The sequence below is a fragment of the Esox lucius genome, chromosome 25 (assembly GCF_011004845.1).
Source record: "Esox lucius isolate fEsoLuc1 chromosome 25, fEsoLuc1.pri, whole genome shotgun sequence".
Lineage (NCBI taxonomy): Eukaryota > Metazoa > Chordata > Actinopteri > Esociformes > Esocidae > Esox > Esox lucius.
In genome coordinates, this window is record NC_047593.1 from 2,862,593 (window position 1) to 2,887,061 (window position 24,469).

At 40.5% G+C, this 24,469-nt stretch overlaps 1 protein-coding gene across 11 annotated transcripts in view; it reads left to right on the forward strand.

Moving 5' to 3' along the window:
• trim2a (tripartite motif containing 2a) overlaps positions 1-24,469 on the forward strand; it is a 72,659-nt gene that overhangs the window by 26,565 nt on the left and 21,625 nt on the right. For 2 of the 11 annotated variants that reach the window (XM_010899200.4, XM_034291142.1), the window contains exons 1-2: positions 13,367-13,609; positions 19,481-19,662. In XM_010899200.4, the coding sequence (XP_010897502.2) occupies positions 19,526-19,662 (137 nt within the window). In that variant the 5' untranslated portion in view covers positions 13,367-13,609; positions 19,481-19,525. Of the gene's footprint in view, positions 1-278; positions 417-479; positions 499-8,879; positions 8,967-13,363; positions 13,610-13,643; positions 13,663-19,480; positions 19,663-24,469 lie in introns of those variants that run through there. The other 9 variants (XM_034291136.1, XM_034291134.1, XM_034291135.1 and 6 more) reach the window with 8 other exon arrangements.

The window sequence follows — 24,469 nt, forward strand, 5'->3', positions numbered from 1 at the left end:
ACATGTCATTCGATTGAAATGGCTTCAGCCACTTCCTGTCTGTTTTCTCCTTTTTTGACACGTTCCTGTCTCTTACTCCTTATCTAGTGAAGTCTGTTGGTATCTGGCACACTCGGGTAAAACACAAACTGACAAACAAACACACTATGTGGCCGCCACCCTAAAGCCTCACTAAGCTCTGCGATTGGCCAAAGCCTTTGCACTAACAGTGGGGCCCTCCCCCCACCCGTTTCTCTGCCCTCCGCCAGTGTCTTCCCTCTCAGTCTGTTTGTATTATTGTATCAGCTCCAGCTTCTTACACACACTCACTCACATACATACACCATGTCAAAGATAGAGAGAGGGATTATGTGCCAGTGAAAGCGGCGACGCTCTCAGAAACCGAGAGAGAAAAACAAACCAGCCATGGAATTAAAGTAAGTGAGGGTTTCTGGGTTTGGAGAACAGAAGATGGAAAGAGAGGAAGGAAAAAAGTATAATTAATGGACAGAAATTAAGGTGTGTGTGTGTGTGTGTGTGTGTGTGTGTGTGTGTGTGTGTGTGAGTGTGAGAGAAAGGCTGCCCCTCTAGTACAAACACTAATGATGCAGTTCAGATGAAATGTGAAAACCATGCTTCATTCTTCACCAGTGTTTACTACTTCAGCTTTAGTTGTTCCATGTCATTTGCATGCACATTACACAGGTGCCTTAACAGTATACTGATGGTGCTTCATGTGACTGCACTTCCTTACCCTCAATGTTAATACTATTACTTTAGTATTGGTCGCCTATATAGAATTAAAATCTATATTTTCTTTAGATTTTAGTTCAATTGTGTATCACCGAGCTACCTTTGGACCTTACAAAAATATCAACATTCTGCACGTGTTACAACAGCATGGCTCCATTGTAAAAGTCTCGGAAAAAAAGTCTAGACTTGTCACCCATTGAAAACATTTGGTGTATTATGAAACAAAAAATACGACAAAGGAGCCCTCGAAATGTTGAGCAGCTGAAATCCTATATCAAGCAACAATGGGAATACATTTCACTTTCAAAATTACAGCAACTAGTCTCCTCAGTTTCCAAACGCTTACAGAGCGTTGTTATATGAAGATGTGATGCAACACAGTGGAAAACATGGCCCTGTCCCAACTTTTTTTGAAACGTGTTGCTGACATCAAATTCTAAATTGGCATGAATTTTTCCATAAACAAAAATATTCTCAGTTTCAACATTTGAAATGTTGTCTTTGTACTATTTTCAATTAAATACAGGGATAAATTATTTGCACATCATTGCATTCTGTTTTTATTTGCATTTTACGCAGTCCCAACTTTTTTGGAAATGGGTTGTATTTAAAAATATATATTTTTCAGTCATTGTCATGCTTTTTGGCATGTGGAGAAAAGTAGTTATCACAAGACTAACAGTGGGGTAATTCCAAAAAACCCATGTTTACAGCAGTACATGAGTCCTGGAAGTTGAGTTTAGGATTAACCTATATGGAGAATGTGTTCTCTGGTCCCCACAAAGAGGTGTAGTGCATTACTTGTGATGACCCGACTTCCATGGTAATGGTTTGTACCTTTTGTCTGTTCCTTACTTTTACAAAGGTTATTTTGTCTTTAAGGTTAGGTTTCAATTTAAATCCATTGTTACTCTAACATGTCCACCTGCAAAATGTCCACTGACTGGTGGTGAAACCTGATATCTGATGGTTGCACCAGTTCATTGTTCATCATGCAGGCAAATGAAATTGGAGGGCTGTATCAACTTCATTGCATTATAACAGTATATAAAATGTATCTTTTTAATATGCTATTTTAATGATTATTGACTAATTTGTGGAATTGAAATGTAATTTTGCTCAAAATATATTAGTGAATTAAAATCACTTATGAGGTTTAGTTTGTATTTCAGCTTATTAAATTATATATCCCTTGCCAATTTCTTTTTATGTTTTTAATATCCTCTTTTATTATATCAACCTTACATTCTGACAGTCATTATTAAACTGAGTGGATTAGATGTTAATGCTTAATCTCTGTAACAGCATTGAGTTAAAAGGACCACTTTGTGGTTATGTACACTAAAGAAAAGTTTATTCGAAATGAATCCAGAAATTTTTTATTCTATGTTTGAATAACAGGAAATTGTTTTACAGATGTAAATGGCTATGGCTGACTGGTCCATGAGTGCCTAAATGGGAAGTGAATCTGATTGACTAATGTGCACAGTCCTTGTTCTCCACTGACCTGATGCTAGCACAGCTGCAGATTTCAATTTGTCACTGCAGAATATGTACTGACTCTTGTCGTTGTCATATCTGCTTTGCTCAGACCGTGTTGTCGTTAGATGCGTAGAGTTTGTTAGCCACTGAAAGAATATCATTGTAAAGCACATCTCTTTTTTGATAAGAGTCTGACCTTTTATCAAAAAACAACAGGCCTTAACCCCTACACAGCCAGCATAGAGGAAAGATGTTTTTCAACCTTGAGAATAAAGAACAGTGGACAATGTTTCAGTACTAATGAAGGCGGTGGCCATTCTCTGTAAATCATACATACTTGGGATGTTACTATGCCTCTGAGTGAAAAGCAGTGGGTGCAGAGTTTGGGTTAATAACCATTGTTGGTTGTTGGTCCATTTTAAAATCTGCAAAAAGTAATGAGTAAGCATGATAAGGGAAAACACAAAGAAATGTATACAGATTTTGCTTTTCTCATGGCAACGGTTCACATTGTGGTATTTTTCCAGCAGATTCAGGAGTTTATCAAATATCTGTTTCAAATTACTTGCGTTGGCTTAGCTTTGCCAAATTATGGAAGCTTTCTATCAAGTCTTGGTATCAAGGAGTCTTGTAATCAAAGGGGAATAATCATGACATCCACAGTCTTCCAACCAGGATAACAAAGGTGTTTCTAGGAATGTAAATTACTCTGGATAAGTGTCTGCTACTGGACTAACATGTCCGATAATATTTTGACCGTTTTTGCCAGACCGAGCAAACGGAGCCGGCCAAAAAGAGTGAATGTCTTTTACTGAGAGAGTGACTGATAAATAGTGTAGCGGTTAGAGACATGGACTAGCAAGCTAGAGGTTCTGTGTTCAAGCCTCGTCAAAGTCAAAACAAATTATGCATTAGGATTTGTTCAGGATAGACAGAAACTCCGCTGGCTATAACCTTCAGTAGCTATGTTATAGTAAGCCTAAAATTAAACTATTTACTGTTATATTGCAATGGTTTCTGGTTTATTTTCGAAGTACGCATCTGTGCATGCTTTTTGGGTATGGGCTAGATCACAACCCCTTGTGCAGTAAAAGAGTAGACGTTTCCATGATTTTCTCATCTTTTCACTTGATGAGAAGGTCAGTTATCGTCACCTATATTGATAGTTATTGCATCAATGTCATACACGAATGAAAGAAAAACGTTGTTGTGCCAAGAAATTAAATAGCTTTGGCATTGTAAAGATCCTTTTCAGTCTTGCAAGAAATTCCTCAATTCTTATGACTGTTCCAATTAGTAAGTTAGTAGATACTAGTAAGGCTGTTACTGACTAATAAGCTGTTAAAACGGCCAGTGCCAAAAGCCACACATTTCATAGATGCTATATGTGGTGGAGGAAAACTTAATAAGAAACGTCAGTCAGTTTAACACCATGCTTAATGGTGACTAGTGAAATATTCAAACTTGGTGTAATGTTAATGCGTGAAAAAAAAAGATCTTATGTCGATACACTACACCGACACTCAGCAAACGTATAGCTCCATGCCGTAGTAGTTAAGGACACAGTCTCTTATGTGGGAAACCCAGGTTTGAATCCAGTGAGGGCAACAACATTGATCCCTTTTAATCGCGGGCCGGCTGAAATAGGCTTTGCCTGGTTCTTTTTCTGTTTTTTGCCGGACCGCAAAAGCCAAGCCAGCCAAAAAGTGTGAATGTCTCTTACTGAGTGACTGAGTGACTTCCCCTTGTTAAATAGCATAGTGGTTAGAGATGCAGACTTGCAACTGATAGGTCTTGTGTTCGAATCTCGTCACAGTCAATACCAATTATATATTAGGATTTGTTCCGTATAGATGAAAACTTTGCTGGCTATAACCTTCAGTATCTACGTTATATTAAGCCTAAAATAAAACTGTTTGCAGTTATATTCAGACTATTTCTGGTGGATTTTCGAAATATGCATCCGGGCATGCTTTTTGGGTCAGGATAGACGAATACTTTGCTGGCTACAACCTTCAGTAGCTACGTTATAGTAAGCCTAAAATAAAACTTTTCACGGTTATATTGTGACTATTTCTGGTGGATTTCCAAAGTACTCATCCGTGCATGCTTTTTCTAGGAATATAGGCTAGATCAAAACACCTTGGGCAGCAAAATTGTAGGGGTTTCCACGATTCTCACTTGATGAAAAAGTCAGTTATCGTCACCTATATTGATAGTATAATCTTAGTCTATTTTGGCTTTTATGTGGTAAGTTTAGAAAGTATTAATTCACTGTAGCGTTTTATTCCTAATGAACTTTTACTTAAAAAACAGAGAGTAATCTGAGGGGGACACCTGCGCTTGTCGGGGGAAAAAAATAAGGACGAGAAGAGTGGTTGATTATTGGTGGCTACAAAGCCGTTCACTTGGTTGGAGAAAAAATAACAACCATTAATCGTTTCCGTCGTAACCCGTGTTTATTTTATGGTCGAATTTACTAGTGCTGATTCGTTACTGCTAGAAATAAGGGTTACAATAGTTACTGTATCAATTTCATTCACAAATGAAAGAAAAATTAACGCTTTTGCGCCATGAAATAGCTTTGGCTCTGTTAAGGTCAAGTAGTAAGTTAAATGCTAGTAAGCCTATTACTGGCTAATAAGCTGTTACATTTCATAGATGCTATTTTATTTGTGGTGGAGGTAAACTTAAAAAGAAACTAAATATTCTAACTTGGTATGATATTACACTTGACAAAATGATCTAATGTCGAGATGCTATACTGACACTAGACAAGTGTATAGCACTGTGGTGTAGCGGTTAACGACACAGGCCACTCATGTGGGAGACCCGTATTTCAATCCAGTGATGGTGGTAACCACATTTATCACATTACATTTTTATTTTTTTATGTAATGGAAGTATATTTTCATGATATTCTAATGTAATGGGATAAAATATTGTTGACCCTTATAAATAAGGCAATGGCTATAATTAATATATACACCCCTGAAAATACCCATGTCCACTGTTAGGGCAATTATTAAGTTTAAATCAGCTGATGCTGTTATTATTCTGTCTGAAAGAAGATACATGTTTATGTTGCCCTGTGCACATTAATGCATGGAGAGACAAAAAGGATTAAGTATATTGTGCATTACATCTTTTGAATGGTTGCATTTTATATATTTGTTTAGTGTAAAGGCAGAGTTGAACAATTTTACCATAAAAAACAACCACAACTGATAAACAACAACAATAATATACATTTTTACCCTTCCCTACCAAGGACTCCAAGAAATCTGGAGGACACTGTATGGGCTCCCTATGGGCCCTAGTTAGCCATACTGCATCATATAGGGAATATTGTGAGATACAATCACTCATTAGTCTGTAATGTCCTTTTGTGATTATGGTGATTTCAGATCCCAATTATAACGCTGGGACTCTTGCTGTTGCTTGGTAACCAAGTGCACAGCAATTGGTTACTTTTGGTCCACAGCACTGTCATTGTCGAGATGTGGAGAGTGATGTATGGAGATCATAGCTGCGTCCCAAAATGACACCCTATTCTCTTAATATTGCAGTTATTTCCACTAGAACTCTATGGGACTTGTTTAAACATTTGTGCACTATATAATGCCCTCTTCAACTAGAATGGGTACAGGTCAAAAGTAGAACAGTATACATTTGAAATTAGTTGCCAGAATATTTTCTGTGTTTTAAAAAATGTCCTGGCTACATTTTCAATCAAATATTAATGGGTCACATGCTTTGTAAACAACCAGTGTATATGTACTGTCATTTTATTTTTCCAACAATTATTTAAAAGAGATAGGAATAGATGCAAAGAAATAAAAAAGATGGAAAATTGTAACACTAGTACGCAGTAATGTAATATCAGTCACAGTGTGTAATAGCAATCACAAATGACATCAACGTTACTATACCCATGTTAGCTGGGTTTAATATAAATGGACTGGGCCACCAGTACCAAATACTGCTGTTGGGAGTATTTGGTACTGTACAAGGGATTTTATTCCCCTATATGGGAAATAGATGAATTATTAATGTAGTATGCTACATTATAAAAATGCAACTCCTCTATAGCTCACTGAATATTTCAAATGCTGTAGAATATAATTGTTTTTTGTGTGATGAACACATTGAGCTGTGTCAATTTGTAGCAAACAGAAATGTACTATGATTTCTATGCTGGCTCCAGACACAAAACATAAACTGCGTTCTAATTTCACAAAGCATCTGGGTCGGGGTTAGCAATGAATAGGTGAATATCACATTTAATTGCATGTGGTGGGTATGTGATACTGTCACATACACCATTGTCCCTCTGTTACCTCAGATTTATGATAATTTGCAATTAGAATTTTAACATATTTAACAACAGTTCTGAAAATATGCCTCTCTTTTGAGTATATACAGTACCGGTCAAAAGTTTGGACACTAACTCTTTAAGGGTATTTCTTTAGTTTCACTATTTTACGCATTGTAGCATAATTGTGAAAATATCTTATTTACAAAATACACATGGAGCAACCAAAAAAGTTTGAAACAGATTAAAATACATTTTATATTATAGGTTCTTCAAAGTAGCCCCACTTTCCCTTGATGAAAGCTTTGCATACGCAATGCATTCTCTCAACCAGCCTCACGAGGTACTGTTGTCACCTGGAATGCATTTCAATTCACAGGTTTTGCCTTGTTAAAGTTAATTTGGGGAATTTCCTTCCTAAATGCGTTTGAGACAATGAGTTGGTATGACAAGGAAGGGATGATATAAAGAAGACCACCATTAAGTCTGTACAGTAGTAGTCCGTATTATGGCCAGAACAGCTGAAATAAGCAAAGAGAAACAACTGTCCATCATTACTTTAAGACATAAAGCTAAGAATGTTTTAAGAACTTTAGAAGTTTCTTCAAGTTCAGTCACAAAAACCATCAATAGCTATTTTGAAATTGGCTCTAATGATGACCCCACAAGAAAGGAAGACCCAGAGTTACCTCTGTTGCAGAGGATAAGTTCTTTAGAATTACTAGCCTCAGAAATCAGCAATTAACTGCAGATTTGGGTCCAAATAAATGAGTCACAGTGTTCAAACGTGACAGACACATCTCCATATCAACTGTTCAGAGGAGACTGCTTGAATCTAGCTTTCATGGTCAAATTGCTGCAAAGAAACCTCTACTGAAGTACTAATTAGAAGAATACACTTGCTTGGGCCAATAATCACAAAGGACATTAAACTGGTGGAAGTCTGTCTGTTCTGATTAGACCAAATTGGATATTTTTGGCAAAGGGTTGCTACTTTGATGAATCCAAAATATAAATGCTGTGACGGTTGTGTTGGTGGTAGGACACAGGCGCAGAAACATGAGTGTGGTAATAATCCATGGGTTTTAACGAAAAAGAAACACTACAATAGCAGCAACCAGTGATGTAGGACATCAAGTACAGAACAAAACCAAAATGAACCACAGCAGGTGTGGCCACACATAGAACATAAATAGGTCCCCCAATTGGAGGCAACGATCTACACCTGCCTCCAATTGGGGAGACCAAACTGGGTAGAGGTGGCAAGAGGCACCACCTTCTGTCCTGTCCTGTCCTGACTATGGCTCCAGCCCAGCACAGAGATGGCTAGGGGCATAGCCAGGACATGACAAATGCATTTTGATTGTTTAACACTTTTGGTTACTCCATAATTCTATATATGTGTCATTTCATAGTTTTGATGTTTTCAGTAATATTCTACAAAATTAGTAAAACTAAAGAAATAACCTTGAATGATTAGTCAGAATTTTGCATACAGGTAATTTACAGTGCCGTAGTTAGTATGTTAAAAGTATTCCAACGAGATACAGAAGAGTACTTTGATATTGTGGTGTGGACACTGTCTCTTGCACCAGCATTAGGCCAAGTTCCCTACGAGAAACACCTGGCCCAGAGATGCAAAAGAGGGGCCTTTGTACACAGTTCGGCTGCCTTCCTTTGCACACCTGCTTCCAATATGGCCTTGGTCCGGGGAGCATGAAAATGCCCCTGAAGAGCAACTGAGGACAGACGTAGCATCAGCAGGAAGAGAATGATGTCACCTCACAGCTCTTGCAGCTGCTCAGCCCTGGCCAGAAAGGAGTGTCAAGGCTGGCAGGACTAGGACAACTTGGATCTGTACCTTCTCAACCACCACCATGAACCTGCCCCAATTGCACAGCCATCTTACTAGCTTCTGCAGTTCACCCTAAAAAAACCTTGGCATTTTTCACAGTATTTCCTCAAAAAAAGAACTTCCAGGGCCCTGAACCTTGTGTCCGTTCTCTGTACGTTTACACCATTACGGTATTTTGGTCTAATGTGATTTGCGAGTGTTTTGTCCACTAACTGAATTAACTTTGGTGTCCACCAGCACAGACCTGTAGCTGATTTGTGAGCATTATGCTATTGCCACAGCAGTACTGATCATGCCTTATGTGCTTGTTTACATTTTGGAATATCTGCCATATTCACCATTGTGACGGCGTGACAAGGCACTTTGTGCTGTTACCCAGAGAGAGATGGTCAGAGCGAGAGGGAGGCAGTGTAAGGGGAAAACAGCTGAGGTCAGTGCTCTGGAAAGGGCTACTGGATGGAAAGCTGCTGGATGGCGGTTGAAGGGGAACATTGACATTGGGTCACGTTATGCCAGCAACCTCTCTGAAGCCTAGACTTATGAGATAGGGCTACACAACAACCTTGTTCTCCATTGAAACTGGTAAGTGTTATTTTGTCGAATTTGCATTAATCTCAATAAAGATACGTCAAATCTGAGTTAATTTCAGTAATTGAAGTTATTTCATTCATCCAAGTTAAAATGATAATTTTGGCAATGCCAAAATGGTGGAAAATGTAACACCAATGTCAACACAGGAGCAGGAAAACCATGTAACCTAGTGTTGTATTTTGCTCTGGTCTTTCTGTGCATGTGGGTCGGGTGTCCACAGATGCCAACAGTCAGGCAGACCACTCTAGATAGGGTGATATAATCGTCAATCTTGCGTCTGTAAGGAAAAAAAACACAAAGAGTGCTGGCAGCTCATAGGGTGTTCGGATTGATACACTGGATGGTGTGAGTTCATGAGCAGATAGATGCACACAAATGTAGCCAGTGGCATAGAATCCTGCATCCCAGTGCTGGCTCGCCTCGAAAGATATGCAGGGTCAGTCTTTGGAGACCAGATGCTGCTTCACGTGGAGTTGAAGGGCCAGTAGGAGGCCCTCAGAAATCCCAGGGCAGTGAAGGGGACATTGAATATTGTCTTTCAGATGGCATAATGAGATGTTATGTGGGTGTCCTGACTTGTAGGTGTCATTGAAAGTCCCATGGGCTTAAGAGTAGGGGTGTTGATCACTTTATCCTGGTAGTATTTCCAATTTGGCCTTCATACTGTCATGGCCATCATCTCCGGCTTCCAATTGGCTCATTGGTCCCTTTTCCGGTGTAACAAAAAAGTATTATTGGTACAAAATATTTTTGCAGTATGTAATTTATCTAAGACCAATTATTTGGTAATTAAGGGTGATTCTAAAATATAATTGCTGGACAAATTTCATATGGAAGAATTGCTATAATAGTTTTGTGAGGTCCCTTTCAAATCTCAGCTTTAGTTTCTAGGCTGTTCTACACTTGGTTTCCAATCCTTCTTTTGCGGGAACAGACTGTGCTCGTTGGCAGCTCAACAGCAGGGCCATGTTCATTAGGCACCCAACGGATAAAAACAGAACACCACTGGAAGGGGCGACCAGAAGTTGTCTGGTTTTTCTTTTCTACTGTGAAATGTTTTTCCACAGAACACTAGTAAATACCACCAGTTCTTGGCTTTGCTCGGTAAGTGAGCGGGAAGTATGACGTAACCTAAAAAGGCTCCGACCCAGCTAAGAGTAGGTCATGTCTCTCCTAGATGTTGATTGGCTCAGTTTATAGTTTTCCTTACAGATGTTCACAAATTGAAATAGGTTTGTTCTGTGATAATACAACTAATCTGTTATTCTGAACAGCACTTTTTCCCGCATATCCACACAGAGTGATGAGGCAATTTGATTGCACTGACAATGGAAATGTATCAAAAAACGCTTACACTATTCACTAAAGTGTTTTTTTTATTCTCATGCACAAATTGCCAATATTCACTTAATTTGCATTCAGTGTTATACTGTTCAGCCATTACTGAAATAATTCCCCTTCTTGATTTTATGATTGTGAAGTAGTGGTCTGATCAATACTACATTCAGACCCGTGATTACACCAAATATGGTAATATTTAAGAGAACAATAAAGCTGTCAATGCTTTTTATATTTTGCGTCCTGTTAACATAAAAATAAAACGTGACATGTTGCTTGAATAGTTGTTTAGGCAATATTTGTTGGTTATAATCATTGTCTTTGCGTCTTAAATGTGTCTCTGGTCAAGAGTATTACACAACTTCCCAACTCTGTTATTTGACCCAACTGGTTGTCTGAACATGTAAATATATTGATTAACTATGTGGCCTTGAAAGGTCATGTACTCAAAATCTTTATACCCAATACAGCCAGAACAGGACTGGCCACATCCCAGAGCCTGTTTTTTTTCTTTAGGGTCTGACATTTCCAGCAAATTGTTTCTAGCTACTTCGCTTTGCTCTTTGTAGTTTTAGGCTAAGTATCTCTATGTGCCCTTTTTGACATCTAATTTAAAAAGGGCCTTTTAAAATTGATGATTGATTTGTTTCATTGCACTAGCTAGAGCTGCTGTTTATTCAATAATACTACAGTACTTTTGAACAAGGCCCATAATCTCTGTGTCTTATTCAGTAACAATAACACTCTTATTAAAAACAGAGGCTAATTTAAGACCAACCTTGGAGAATCTTATTACATTACTTTGAGAAAAATATATGTATTTTACATGGAACAGCAATCAAATTATCAAGTCATTCCTTGCCCAAAAACATTATTTTTCTGTGCTATCTTTGCAGCATTCTATGTCCATCACATCTGGGTCAAACTCTTAGTATTGAGCTGTACACAGTAGCATTAGCTGAGGAAAGTCTTTTAAATGCAGTGCGCACATGTGCTTGTTTGTTTGTCTGGCCCAAATAACATCCTCTTAGCTTTGGTGAAAAGTAGGGCACTACTACAGTGGTAGGGTGCCATTTTGGAATACAGAATGTCTGAAAGCCCCGGATTGGAACGCCTCCCATCAGAATGCTCCTCTAAAAGTCTGTGGCTATGGGTCAATCTGTGGTCAAGCGAGTTCTGATTCCGAACCAATAAACGGAAGAGCCCTTTCGTTTTATACAATGTCTTCCTTGGCTGTTTTATCTTCGCTTCTGTTTTCAGGAGGCTTTGAGCCATGATAATGTGTGATCTTGTGAAAGTAGAATGCAGCTGCCTAACCAAACCATGGACAAAACTCTTTTGTTCAGTCTCTGTGTGTGATTTGTAGAAGAGGGTCTTTGGTTCTTAGTGTAATTCTTCTCAACACTACAGGCAGTGGTATGTCAGCACATTGTCCTTTATTGGCATGGCTGACTCAATTCAGTTTCCCAAGGTTCTTAATGCTTCCCAATCTCTCCCTTCCTCACACAGAGTCCAGGTTTTATAATGGTTCATTCACATTCTCGAAAATAATACTATAGGTTTTTCATACAATCTCTTTTAATTCCCCACAATACCTCAGGCTCTCTGTTTTGAAGTTGTCTGCTACCAGCCACTGAGGTTCCACAGGATTTGTACAGCACCTTGTTGAGCCACGTTTGACTGAGCAAGTCTCCACCAGAGACCTAGTTCAAAACCATCTGCACCATTCTTCCAGTTTCACCCTTTTTATGTCCGTATTGGTTTCATGCCGGAATAAATACTATAGAGACAGGAATGCCTGGGCCCCTGTCATTTCTTGTCGTCATGCCACTACTTGTAATGCCAAACATGTTCTTGTAATGCTAATTCTGCTCACCTATTAAAAAGTAAAAATGACAGGACTCATCCTAAAAATATAGTCCACGGAACTGCTATAAAACCTGCCATTCACCTGCCTGTCAGTATGCAAAGCAGAGTGGCTAGTATCACAAACCATGTGCTAAATGTCGTACTGCCAATGTTATGACCAGGGCGCATACTGAGTATATTAGGAGTAATGATGTTATTGTTTTGAACATCAGCCTGGTCTAGGCTTGAATTGAGACTGTTATTTTGGTCCCGTTCACTTTCTGTGTGGTTTCTGGATAATCGTTTTTTAATCACTGTAACAATTTAAGGGCTTTTCTAGACATTTCAGTTAGCAGCTGTGCAATGTCTGGGTTCGTTTGTGATTGGATGAATGTTCCTCCTCTCTCCCCCCAGAGTGCACTGTTGACCTCAATTCACAGCCGTCGCTCAGTGTTGACATTTGCATCTGTGTGTGTGTGTCCGTCTGTTTCAACGAGTCAGTGTCTGTGTGCATGTGGGATTTGTTGGCTTGTGCCTTTATGTATTTGAGTGTGCAAGCATGCGTGTACTATACCAGTGAGGCTTTCTTTGATCTAGTCTGACTGGTACCACATTACTCTGTCTTTCTCTCCCTAAATTGCCCTCTCTGTCTTATCTGCCACTCTCTGGTCTATCCTTGTATATTTGTCATTCTTCAACACCCACCCTGGCTGTCCTATGCTCTTTCACAGTTTTCCCTGCTCCTTTTTCACTCTCTCTCTTGTGCAGTCTCGCTCACAGTCCTCGCTCTCTTGCACGCTCTCTTTCTGTCTCACACTCTCTGTCTCTCTCTATGACTGTGCATGAGTCAGCAGTGTGGGTAAACGCACAAACTCACCACCCTCCCCATCACACAGCCGCTCCTTTTCATCCAGTCAGCTTTCGCCCCATTGGTTTCTGAGCTGACCCAATGCTGCTGCTCCCTGTCTCATTGGCCACTCTTTCAAGAGGCCAGCGAATCGGCTCCTCGATCGCTGCCACTGCTGCATCGCTTTCCCAGGATCCTTTGCCAGCACTGGTGCAGTGAGACAGCATTAAGTTGAGAAAATGAGCGGAGGGGGGGGCGGGGGAAGGTGAGTGAGCAGAGGGAGGGAGAGTGTGATGAGAGCTAGAGGGAGAGTGTGATGAGAGCTAGAGGGAAAGCGACAGACTGGAGAGAAACAACAGAACTGAGGAGGGTGGGAGGGATGGTGGATGAGATGTAATCGAATGTGAGAATGATTGGCTATGATGCCAAGCCTCTTATTATGCTCCTGTTAATGTCCGGTCATCACTTTTCTAGCTTAGAAGCTTTTTAAGCAGCTCATCGTTTCTCTGTTACCTGGACTCTAGTGTCTTTAGAGGGGACAAGGGGACCCTGCGTTTCATTCCAAGATGACTCTGTGATGGTGGGATTCCTACAAAACGTGGTGGGTGGATGGCACATTAGTACAGCCAGTTACTTTGGCACTGTGTGGCACAGGTTAGTGCTGGGCAGTGTCTGTGACTGTAAGGACTTTAGAGACTCCTGTTGATTGCTTTGCAGATGCATTGACTAGATTTGGTATAAGGATTGTAGAAAGGAACATGAAATGCAAATTACATAAGTGTTTTCCTAGATCTTAAAGTACTTAAAAATAAAATATAATCATTTGTTAGGTATTTTACTGATAACATTTTTCATATTGGGTTATTATTAATGCTTATCTACAATCTGAAATAATGAACAGACATGACAAAATATGAATAGTTGAAAAAAAATTGTTTTGCTGATTTTGCAGAGTTCCACTTCTTCAACAGAAATCTAACTTTGTCATCTTTTGCCTATGACTCTGCTAGAAGCATATTGATGGATTAATCAAGCAAGATTCATTTGTTTGCTGTTCAAGCTGCCTGCCATAAACATTATGTCACTTTAAGTTTTGTCTTGTGTTTTTTTGTTTCTGTCTGTTGTGCTTGTATTGCCTTATGTCGTTGTCTTTGTTTCTGTTTGTCTGTGTAGTATTATGTATTCATTTTGTGTGTGTGTATGTGTGTGTGTGTGTGTGTGCGCGCGCGCCATGTGTGCATGCACATGCATTATGTTAGGTGTGTTGTGGGCTTGTGTCCTCATCTGTGTGGTGTCTGGCAAAAGGATTTGTGCAACCATTTTCATCTACTTTCATCTTTCATTCACTATAATCCATCCAGATCTGCCTCAATGTTTCCCAGAATTTGTAAATCAGATTTAGAAGGGTTTTATTGAGATGGATTTATGTGTTTCCATGTACAGTTTAAATGTGTCTTTTGTATTAATTTTTTCCCCCTTGATTGGCAGTGGATATTAGTGTTATACATTTTAGTTGATATCTCCATATAACGTGAACCATCTTGTCATCTCCAATGTCTGAAGTCCCAAAGATCTGTACACTAATGTCTCTGCCCTTAGAAGTTGTTGTCCATAACAGAAGGGTTTCCCAATACATTCTATTGACACAGCTGTCACAGGCACAAAGTTAAGCTCTTGTCTACTAATGTTTTTTTCAAATGAGGGATTAGCTTGTGATTTACATACTTTATTTGAAAAGTCCATGAAGTGTTAATGTCCACAGCCACTTTTCAATGGACAGTATGATGCTGTGTTAGCCCCCTAGGTATGCATAGACTCAAATCTCTTTAGAAAATAATAAAATGCCACCTGCTGATGAAAACTGATTTTCTAGTTGGTCCTTTGACCTTGCTTCTTTCTCTTCCAGAGTCCGCATGTGGATAGCTAGCTCTTAGTCGACCTAGGAAGTTAAGATGACAGCGTATTGACATCATACCCAGGTCTTCCAGATAATTCTTGTGTGATGTCACCTCCTCTTGGTTAAGCGTTGTTGGACACAAAACTACTTGTGTAAATATTGTGACTTATTTCCACATATATTTAGTGTGATTTGATCTCTGCTTGGTCGAAATCTGTTAAGATTTGTTGGCCACTTGACCAAATTATATAAATAATGCATCTTAGATGAGCTAGCTACACAAATAATTGAATTATTTCTGCTGAATAGTGTCATAGTCATTATTTAGGAGGTAAAGAAGTTGTATTTAAATAATTTAACCAAAGGACTGTTAATGAGTGGATTTGATTATATGGCTTGGGCATCTGTTTCGGATGCCTCTGGAACGCCTTCCTGGGAAGGTGTTCCGGTCCCGTCCCACCGGGAAGAGACCCCGGGGAAGACCTAGGACACGCTGGAGGGACTATGTCTCCCGGCTGGCCTGGGATCGCCTCGGTGTCCCCCCGGAAGAGCTAGAGGAAGTGTCTGGGGAGAGGGAGGTCTGGGCATCCCTGCTTAGACTGCTGCCCCCGCGACCCGGCCCCGGATAAGCGGAAGAAGATGGATGGATGGATGGATGGATGGATGGATGGCTTGTGTTATCCCAGTTAGAGGAGTTTGTATTGGATCAAGACTTCCTTGTTTTTTGTTTTGGAACTGGTCTATCTCCCTAGCATAAGTCAGATGGAGTTTTAAGGAGTTATTGTTTGATGTGGGAAGGCCACCTCTGGCATTCATTCCACCAACCAGAAGGTGCTAAGAGATGTATGAGATGTTGCACGGTTGCTGTGTAATTGACAACAGGAATTATATGCAAAGGTTGAGATGGTTGAGATTGAGATTATTGAAGGTTGAGATTATATGCATAAATTGAGATGCATGTTCCTTTCTTATGTCATTAGCCATAGCTTGGTGCATCAGATCAATCAATATCTCTCAATAAATTTGCCAGTTAATATTCGAGGCATGCCTCCAAAATCATTGTCTCATCTCCTTTTTGGGGATCTGGACCTCAGCATTAGTCCAAATGTAGCATTAGCCCAAATGTCTACATTTGTGTTAGGTATCAAAAACTGTCCCCTCACATCGAATGAGCACTGCTTAACTGCCACCAAAGCAAAGCATTTTATTGGTTTGAAGTGTTTATTTATAGTCAATGGTACTGCGCGTCATCTTCAACTGTGCAAGGCATTTAAATTGTTTTATGTGTTGCAAGGGGATGCGGATTAACTGAAGCTCAAAATTATGTGTACAGTATGTCACTTGGCCAACCCTGTTTTCTGAATCTGCTGTGTGCATATATGTTAGTCAGAATTCCACAAGATGTGTTGTTTGGGCTGACCTCTTCTCTAGCTATGTTATATTTCACCTTTTTTCCCCGTTGATCAATTTCTTGGCTCAAATTGTATCAAACGTTAGTAAATGAGTTAATGAGTGAGTGAGCCTCCCGTCAGGGCCTTTTGGTGGCAGCGGCGTCCTGTTTCTTGGCCTGTCTTGAATACAACCCAGGACAACTAGATAGCTGACAAATGCTCTGGTTATTAAAGTCTTGTGGTTTGTAAGATCAAATCTGATTTGTGATGCAGATTAGTGAAAGTTTTATTTTGAGGTCTCCCTTACTGTATATTAACCATAAGCTTTTATAAATTAAATGTCATGTGAGACCATGTGTTGCTGTTATTGTAATAATGTTATGAAATGCTGAACCAGTATTAAACCCAGGCTAGGAAGACAGGTATGTAGCGAGCGATTTAGAGGAAGGTCACAGACATTAGGCTGAGCTGGGGTTCGAACCCCTGTCACCAGGGTGCATGTGTATTCCAGAAACGGGCCTTGGACCACCACACCAGACTCCAGCATTATACTTTTGCTATCTCAGCACTTAACTCTGCTTTGCTTTCAGTGTCAAATCCCTGAGTGCTTTCTTTACCTGAATAATCCACCAGGAATTGCACTCCAAAGTCCAGCTAAAAGCCTGGCTATATGACTTAGCTATTTTCTTCAAACCTGTTTTCATGTCATCCAGAAATCTCAGCTGAGCCACAATAGAGTTTGCAATCCTAGGTAGGTTTTTCGGATGGCAGGCTGTATATTTTTATACAGTCTTCTGGTAAAATAAAATATAGAGTATTGATTTATCCAATATTTCCCTAAAAGGTTTGACCAGGTTATGATAATTGTCATTGATTCACAATTAAACCCATAGTTTTGTAAAACCATTACATAAGGACAAAAGTTTTCCTTGAGCGGTATATTTATTGCTATAAAGATTTATAAAAATGAAAAATAAAAACCTTACAATAACCTAGTTGCATAAAACCTTACAATAACCTGGTTGCATAAAACCTTACAATAACCTGGTTTACAAAATAATTTCCAAAGCATTAGATATACCATGGAACACAGTGAATACAGTCATCATCAAGTGGAGAAAATAACAAAGACATTACCAAGAACTGGATGTCCCTCCAAAATTTATGAAAAGACGAGAAGAAAACTGGCCAGGGAGGCTTCCAAGAGGCCAATAGCAACATTAAAGGAACTGCAGGAATTTCTGGCAAGTACTGGCAGTGTGCTACATGCGACAACAATCTCACTTATTCTTCATATGAATGGGCTATGGGGTAGGGTGGCAAGATGGAAACCTTTTCTTACAAAGAAAAACATCCAAGCCTGGCTGAAGTTTGCAAAAACAAACATCAAGTCTCCCAAAAGCTTGTTGGAAAATGTGTTATGTTCTTATGACTTTTTGGCCATAATTCCAAAAGGTATGTTTGACACAACAACACTGCACATCACCCAAAGAACACCATACCCACAGTGAAGCATGGAGGTGGCAGCATCATGCTTTGGGGCTTTTTTTCTTTAGCTGGAACCGTGGCCTTAGTCAGGGTGGAGGGAATAATGAGCAATTCCAAATACCAGGCAATTTTGGCACAAAACTTTCAGGCGTCTGTTAGAAAGCTGAAGATGAAGTTCACCTTTCAACCCTTTCAACGACCCAAAGCACACATCCAAATCCACAAAAGCATGGCTTCACCAGAAGAAGATAAACGTTTTGGAATGGCCCAGCCAGAGCCCAGACCTGAATCCAATTGAACACCTGTGGGGTGATCTGAAGAGGGCTCAGGGTCGCCAGGTGGGGTCTGCTCAGGGTCTGGGTGGCCATGCGGGGACGGCTCAGGGTCTGGGACGCCGGGCTGGGCCGGCTCAGGGTCTGGGGCACTGCCGGGCCTCTCCTCTGCATTCCCTGGCTGCTGCCCCAATAGCTCCCCCACAAAAAATTTTTGGGAAGGCCTCCGGGCAGCGGGCCGGAACGGCCAGTTGGCAAACCCTTGGCGGGAGGCTATGGCCCTCAAAATGAGCAGGGTCAGGTTGTTAAGGCACCTCTCTTGGTCCTCCAATCTCCTCCATAAGTCAGCTGGGTCCATTGCAGTGTCAGACTACCTGTCACGATTTCGAAGAAGCAAGACCCAAACGCAGATTTGAAGGAAAAATAAAGGATTTAATGGTGGAACTGAACAAAAACAAGGTAGACAAAAAACAAAAAAATGGCAGAAAGGCAGGCAGAACCACGGGCTGGTGGCAGGGACAGACATAAACCAAGCAGAAAAACACAATGATTGACAAAGGGCTAACAGAAGAGGGCAAATTAAATAGGTGCTAACGAGGACCAACAAGACACCGGTGCAAACAACAACGGCACAGGTTGCAGGTAAGGACACAAACAAAAACCAAACGTGACGGGGCTACATTCAAAACCAAACCAATCAGAACAGAACGTCACAGAGTTCTACATTTTTACATTTTTCCCCCTCAAAGATTTCAGTTTGTTTTTCAATTGAATTGTTAACATTATAGGTCACATTAAAGGTGGAAAAAGTTCTGACCTGATTTATCTTTGTGTCACTCTTTTACATCCCAAGAACCTGGCATTTGAACAGGGGTGTGTAGACTTTTTATATCCACTGTGTCCTAAGGTAGCGGTGCAGGACAGACTGCGTGTCCTACGTTTAGCCTCTAGGTACTGTGTAGATTCTCTCAATGCTGTTTCCACTTTTTTTGATGATGTGGTTAACCTCTATGCAAGGTGAGCAGTTTGGAAGGATGCAGAGTTGCCTCATTGGTCAGCTGAGTTTTAAATCAGGGTATTTGTCCGCTTACGTGTATTGAGTTTAATGAGTTTTACACCCACACATCATGTGACCGTGGTCCTGTGAGGTGAACCATCTAGGCACTGTCTGTTTTGACCTGGAGAAGATCCGCCTTGGAAACGTTGGTCAAGAAAGCAGTGATTGTAGAGCATTAACACAGTGGGCCTTGTTACCTTCAAGTATTAGTTACTAGCCCAGCACCTACTTTTTCAAGTACTGTCACCTGACTGAAGAACCTCGACATACCTCCCAGACCCATTTCCCTACATGTCCGATCTTTAAAATGGGCCTTTTTAAAGGCGAGTCAACCCCTCTAACCCCCCTCCCCTTTTGCTCTCTCTAGGGTGCAGGGTGAAAGGAAGAGGGAACTCTGCGACAGAGTGTTAGGATGGCCAGTGAAGGCTCCAGTAGCATCCCCAGCCCAGTGGTGCGACAGATTGACAAACAATTCCTGATCTGCAGCATATGCCTGGACCGCTACAACAACCCCAAAGTGCTGCCCTGCCTCCATACCTTCTGTGAGAGGTGAGTCATGTGTATGGGTGTGTGTGTGTGTGTGTGCATGCGTGCGTGCGTGCGTTCAGGTGTGAGTGTGAGCGTGAAGGCGTTTAATGAGTGTGAAGGTGTTGTGTGAGCTTGACTCTTTGTGAGAGTGTGCAATATTGATCTGTAAAAGTGTAAATATTCTAGTAGTGCTAGAAAGTAATACATATTTGTGGGGAAATTTAAATCAACCTGAGAACGTTTCAACAAGCTTTAAGGCAGAAAATCTTTGAGTACTATAGAAATAAAGAACTATAGCTTCACAAAATAGCCCTTGACAGCAGTTGGTCTTTTTGTGTCATGTTCTTAGGCTATCTGGGAGAACCTCAGCCTGTAACTGCCTGTGTCATTGTTCTGTCTACCATCTAGAGCGTGATGTTTGTCAATTAGATGTAATGAGTCTTTTGTAATGGTCTTCTGCACTGCTTTCCTTCTGTTGCTCTCATTCACTTTTGCTTTTTGCTTTTGCTTTTCTCTATAATTTTTTGTCTCAGTCTGTCACTCGCCCTTGCTTTTCTATCTTTCTTTGTCTCCTGTAATCTGTCTCTTTCTTTCTATCTCTCTCTTTGTCTCTATCCATATTTCGTCCACTGTACCTTTGACTCCATTTACGGCTGGAACAATAACTGACCTGAATATAAAATATGACTTTGTTTGATAAAGTTCATTTTTTGCCTTAGCGTGGTTGATGTTTGAAATGTGTCTTCTATTTTAACCCAGACATTGATGACCGTCTGACAAAGTCATTAGCAAATCAATCAGTGTATATGTGACTGGATTGCTTTAGCTTTAACTAGCAATTTCATTTATTCTATAAATATTCAAATATATATTGATTTATCCAATATTTCCCTAAAAGGTTTGACCAGGTTATGATAATTGTCATCGATTCACAATTAAACCCATAGTTTTGTAAAACCAATACAGAAGCACAAAAGTTTTCCTTGAGCGGTATATCTATTGCTATAAAGATTTATTTCAATTTTGGCAATTAAAAGTAGACTAAGCAAATAACGTTCATTCAGATTCAAGACTCAGAAAGTAAACTGCACACACCATATCTTTAAAGGAGCACTTCACTCTGGTTTGACCTTAGGTGGTGTGTTTGCCATGGACTGAGATCCCACCAAGCTAATTTCCCTACCATCTCTGGTACCACATTTTTCTCCTCAATTTCATTATATCCCATTTGTGATTAATGATTAAGTACCTGCTTCATCTCAACAATTCCCATCGGACTTGGTGTAGTCGATTTCGAGACATGTTTCTTCTGTAGCATGTTCAATATCGTTTTCAGACTGCTCGCTGGACCAGGAAGTGTAGACCAAGATTCTTCATGCCAGATGGAACAGACTCTGGCCTTCTACCTCAGTTGAGTTCACGGGGACTGAAGCCACCAGATGACATCACTAAAGCACTACCAGGCGACACAACCATGTTTGATTACTTCCCCATCATACCTGAACAGTGCTGGCCAGTTGCACTGCCCTTTATGCATGGTACCACTGGACTAATCCGAAATCTGGTAGTGCAAACACGCAGCTAACTTCAAGGAAGTAACTGCAATTCAGACACCCCCTATTTAGAGATTTTTGTCTGAGGGTTTAGAACTGTGATTTGTGTATGTGTTTGGTCATTCCTGTCTAAAAAAAACTAAAGTTTTCCTTGAGCGGTATATCTATTGCTATAAAGATTTCTTTTAATTTTGGTTATTTAAAGTAGAATAAGCAAATAACTTTCATTCAGATTCAAGATTCAGAAATGAAACTGCAGAGTTCAGTTTCTAATCATTTAAGAGATGCAAGTTCTCCACTATTTTATTCCCGTGCTGTAAAATCCTGAAACAAACCTGTGCACAAGAGCCAGATACTGTGTGAGAGCAAAGTCTTATATCATGCTCACACCACATCTTTAAAGGAGCACTTCACTCTGGGGGGACCTAAGGTGGTGTAGAGATTTCAAGGAAAATTTGATTTATTTCACTCATAATTGGCCAGAAGGAGTAAGGCATTTGCTCTGTGTGGATAGAATGCTGAGTGAAATCTGCTAAATTATTTATGTTATAGTATAACATAAATATATAGTATTTATGTTTTGTATCATTTCGCTAAAACTCCATGCTGTACCAATCACGCTGTCCTTGATTGCTACAGCCATTGGATGTCTTCAGCAATGTTCCTTTCAGCAGATATACTGATAAATGGGTAAGGTGTCAATAAATATGTATTTTTCTGAAAGACTATAATTACTGTACTTCCTGTTCTGCCATAGTCCTTCCACTCTTTCAAACATCTTTCAAACATCCCGCAGTGGACTGGATTCTTTAGATTGGTTACTGCTAGCTAGATAACTTCAGAATAACAAAAAGACACCTAGAGAGGACCCAGACTTGGAGGAGGGACCAGCCCTCTTCTGGCTGTGCCAGTTGAATATTTTAGGAGTACAAGTTGTAATTATTAATAAATGCATTTGGGCTGAGTCCTGAGTATATACAACCTAATCCAGGTTAGAAGCATAACCAGATGGACAAGTACAGGGACAACCGGGGGGTGTCAGCAGACTGTCAGCTGGAATCGTCAGATATCGTCTCTTGATCTGCATCACAGCCAGGAGGACTTTGGACAGCAATGAGTCTTTAGAGCCTGGTCCTTGGGACCTCATGTCCTCCTAAGTTTGAACAGAGAAATTTAGAGAGTGCATTCCATAGGTTTACAAGGATTTACAGTGGAGAAGGAGAACTGACCCTACTGCCCCCAGCACCATAATATAGCAGCGCAAAATCAGCGCATAAATCTCAGGGTTTATGGATTTGGAGGGACCAATGTCGCTAAAATATGTCATAAATGCATTTTAACTTTACAGTTAGGTTAATGTTGCGTATCACAGCACTAGGGTTAAGGTTAGGGTTAAAGTTTAGGTTAAGGTAAGAAATAAAATCATATGTAACATATTGACCTTGTAACACCACTACTCGCTGCCTGTACCAGGAAGTTTCTATTTGGACCAGTGGGTAGTGCACCTGTCTACAGAGCTGAAGGACCTGTGTTGAAACACGGCCTTCTAATTTGTTCTGGATTATTACTCTAATGTTACTTCCCATAACGTAATATACATTAGGAATATGGCTGTCAAATATTTAGGTAAAATAGTGTATGCATTCCCCTGAGGCCAGGTTGCAATGGTACAATGTTTTACCAGCCAAAATATGTTTGACATGTAAAATATATAGCGTATAAGTATGCTTTGTAATATTTTTCCAAAATAACTGTATTCCCAGTAAGAAGTAAAATAGAAACACAGTTTCCTTTAACTGTGACTGAGTGTTTTATACAAAATATCAGATATATCAGAAATATCATGAGATGGAACAGACCGTAAAGCAATTTAACCAAGGATTCATTATTGAGCTTTAGGCTTAATGTCACTTCACTTCATCTACAACTCTGTAGAAGAGGGTTATGTAGTCTGTGTATGTCTGTGTTACGAACCCTGTGGCTCTAGCAGTCAAGGGTGGATGGTACAGAGACCCGTAACATAAAACTCATGCAAATTAGTGTAGTGTACATGAACAGTGAGAACAAATGACACAGACAACCAAAGCTACCGTCAAACCTAAAACGTTTACTATAAACACACAAAAGGGTCTGAGCTGGACCCAAGAAATTAAACCGCTGGCAACAAAAGTGAGTACACCCCAGTGAAAATGTCCAAATTGGGCCCAAAGTGTCAATATTTTGTGTGGCCACCATAATTTTCCAGCTCTGCCCTCTTGGGCATGGAGGTCACCAGAGCTTCACAGGTTGCCACCGGAGTCCTCTTCCACTCCTCCATGACGACATCGTGGAGCTGGTGGATGTTAGAGACCTTGTGCTCCTCCACCTTCCGTTTGAGGATGCCCCACAGATGCTTAAGTGTTTAGGTCTGGAGACATGCTTGGCCAGTCCATCACCTTTACCCTCAGCTTCTTTAGCAAGGCAGTGATCATTTTGGAGGTGTGTTTGGGGTCATTATCATGTTGGAATACTGCCCTGCGGCCCAGTCTCCGAAGGGAGGTGATCATGCTCTGCCTCAGTATGTCACAGTACATGTTGGCATTCATAGTTCCCTCAATGAAATGTAGCTCCCCAGTGCCGGCAGCACTCATGCAGCCCCAGACCATGACACTCCCACCACCATGCTTGACTGTAGGCAAGACACACTTGTCTTTGTACTTGTCACCTGGTTGCCGCCACACACGCTTGACACCATCTGAGCCAAATAAGTTTATCTTGTTCTCATCAGACCACAGGACATGGTTCCAGTAATCCATGTCCTTAGTCTGCGTGTCTTCAGCAAACTGTTTGTGGGCTTTCTTGTGCATCATCTTTAGAAGAGACTTCCTTTTGGGACGACAGCCATGCAGACCAATTTGATGCAGTGCGCGGCGTATGGTCTGAGCACTGACAGGCTGACCCCCCACCCCTTTATCCTCTGCAGCAATGCTGGCGGCACTCATATGTCTATTTTCCAAAGACAACCTCTGGATATGATGCTGAGCATGTGCACTCAACTTCTTTGGTCAACCATGGCGAGGCCTGTTCTGAGTCAAACCTGTCCTGTTAAACTGCTGTATGGTCTTGGCCACCATGCTACAGCTCAGTTTCAGGGTCTTGGTAATCTTCTCATAGCCTAGGCCATCTTTATGTAGAGCAACTATTCTTTTTTTTCAGATCCTCAGAGAGTTCTTTGCCATGAGGTTCCATGTTGAACTTCTAGTGACCAGTATGGGGGAGTGTGAGAGCGATAACAC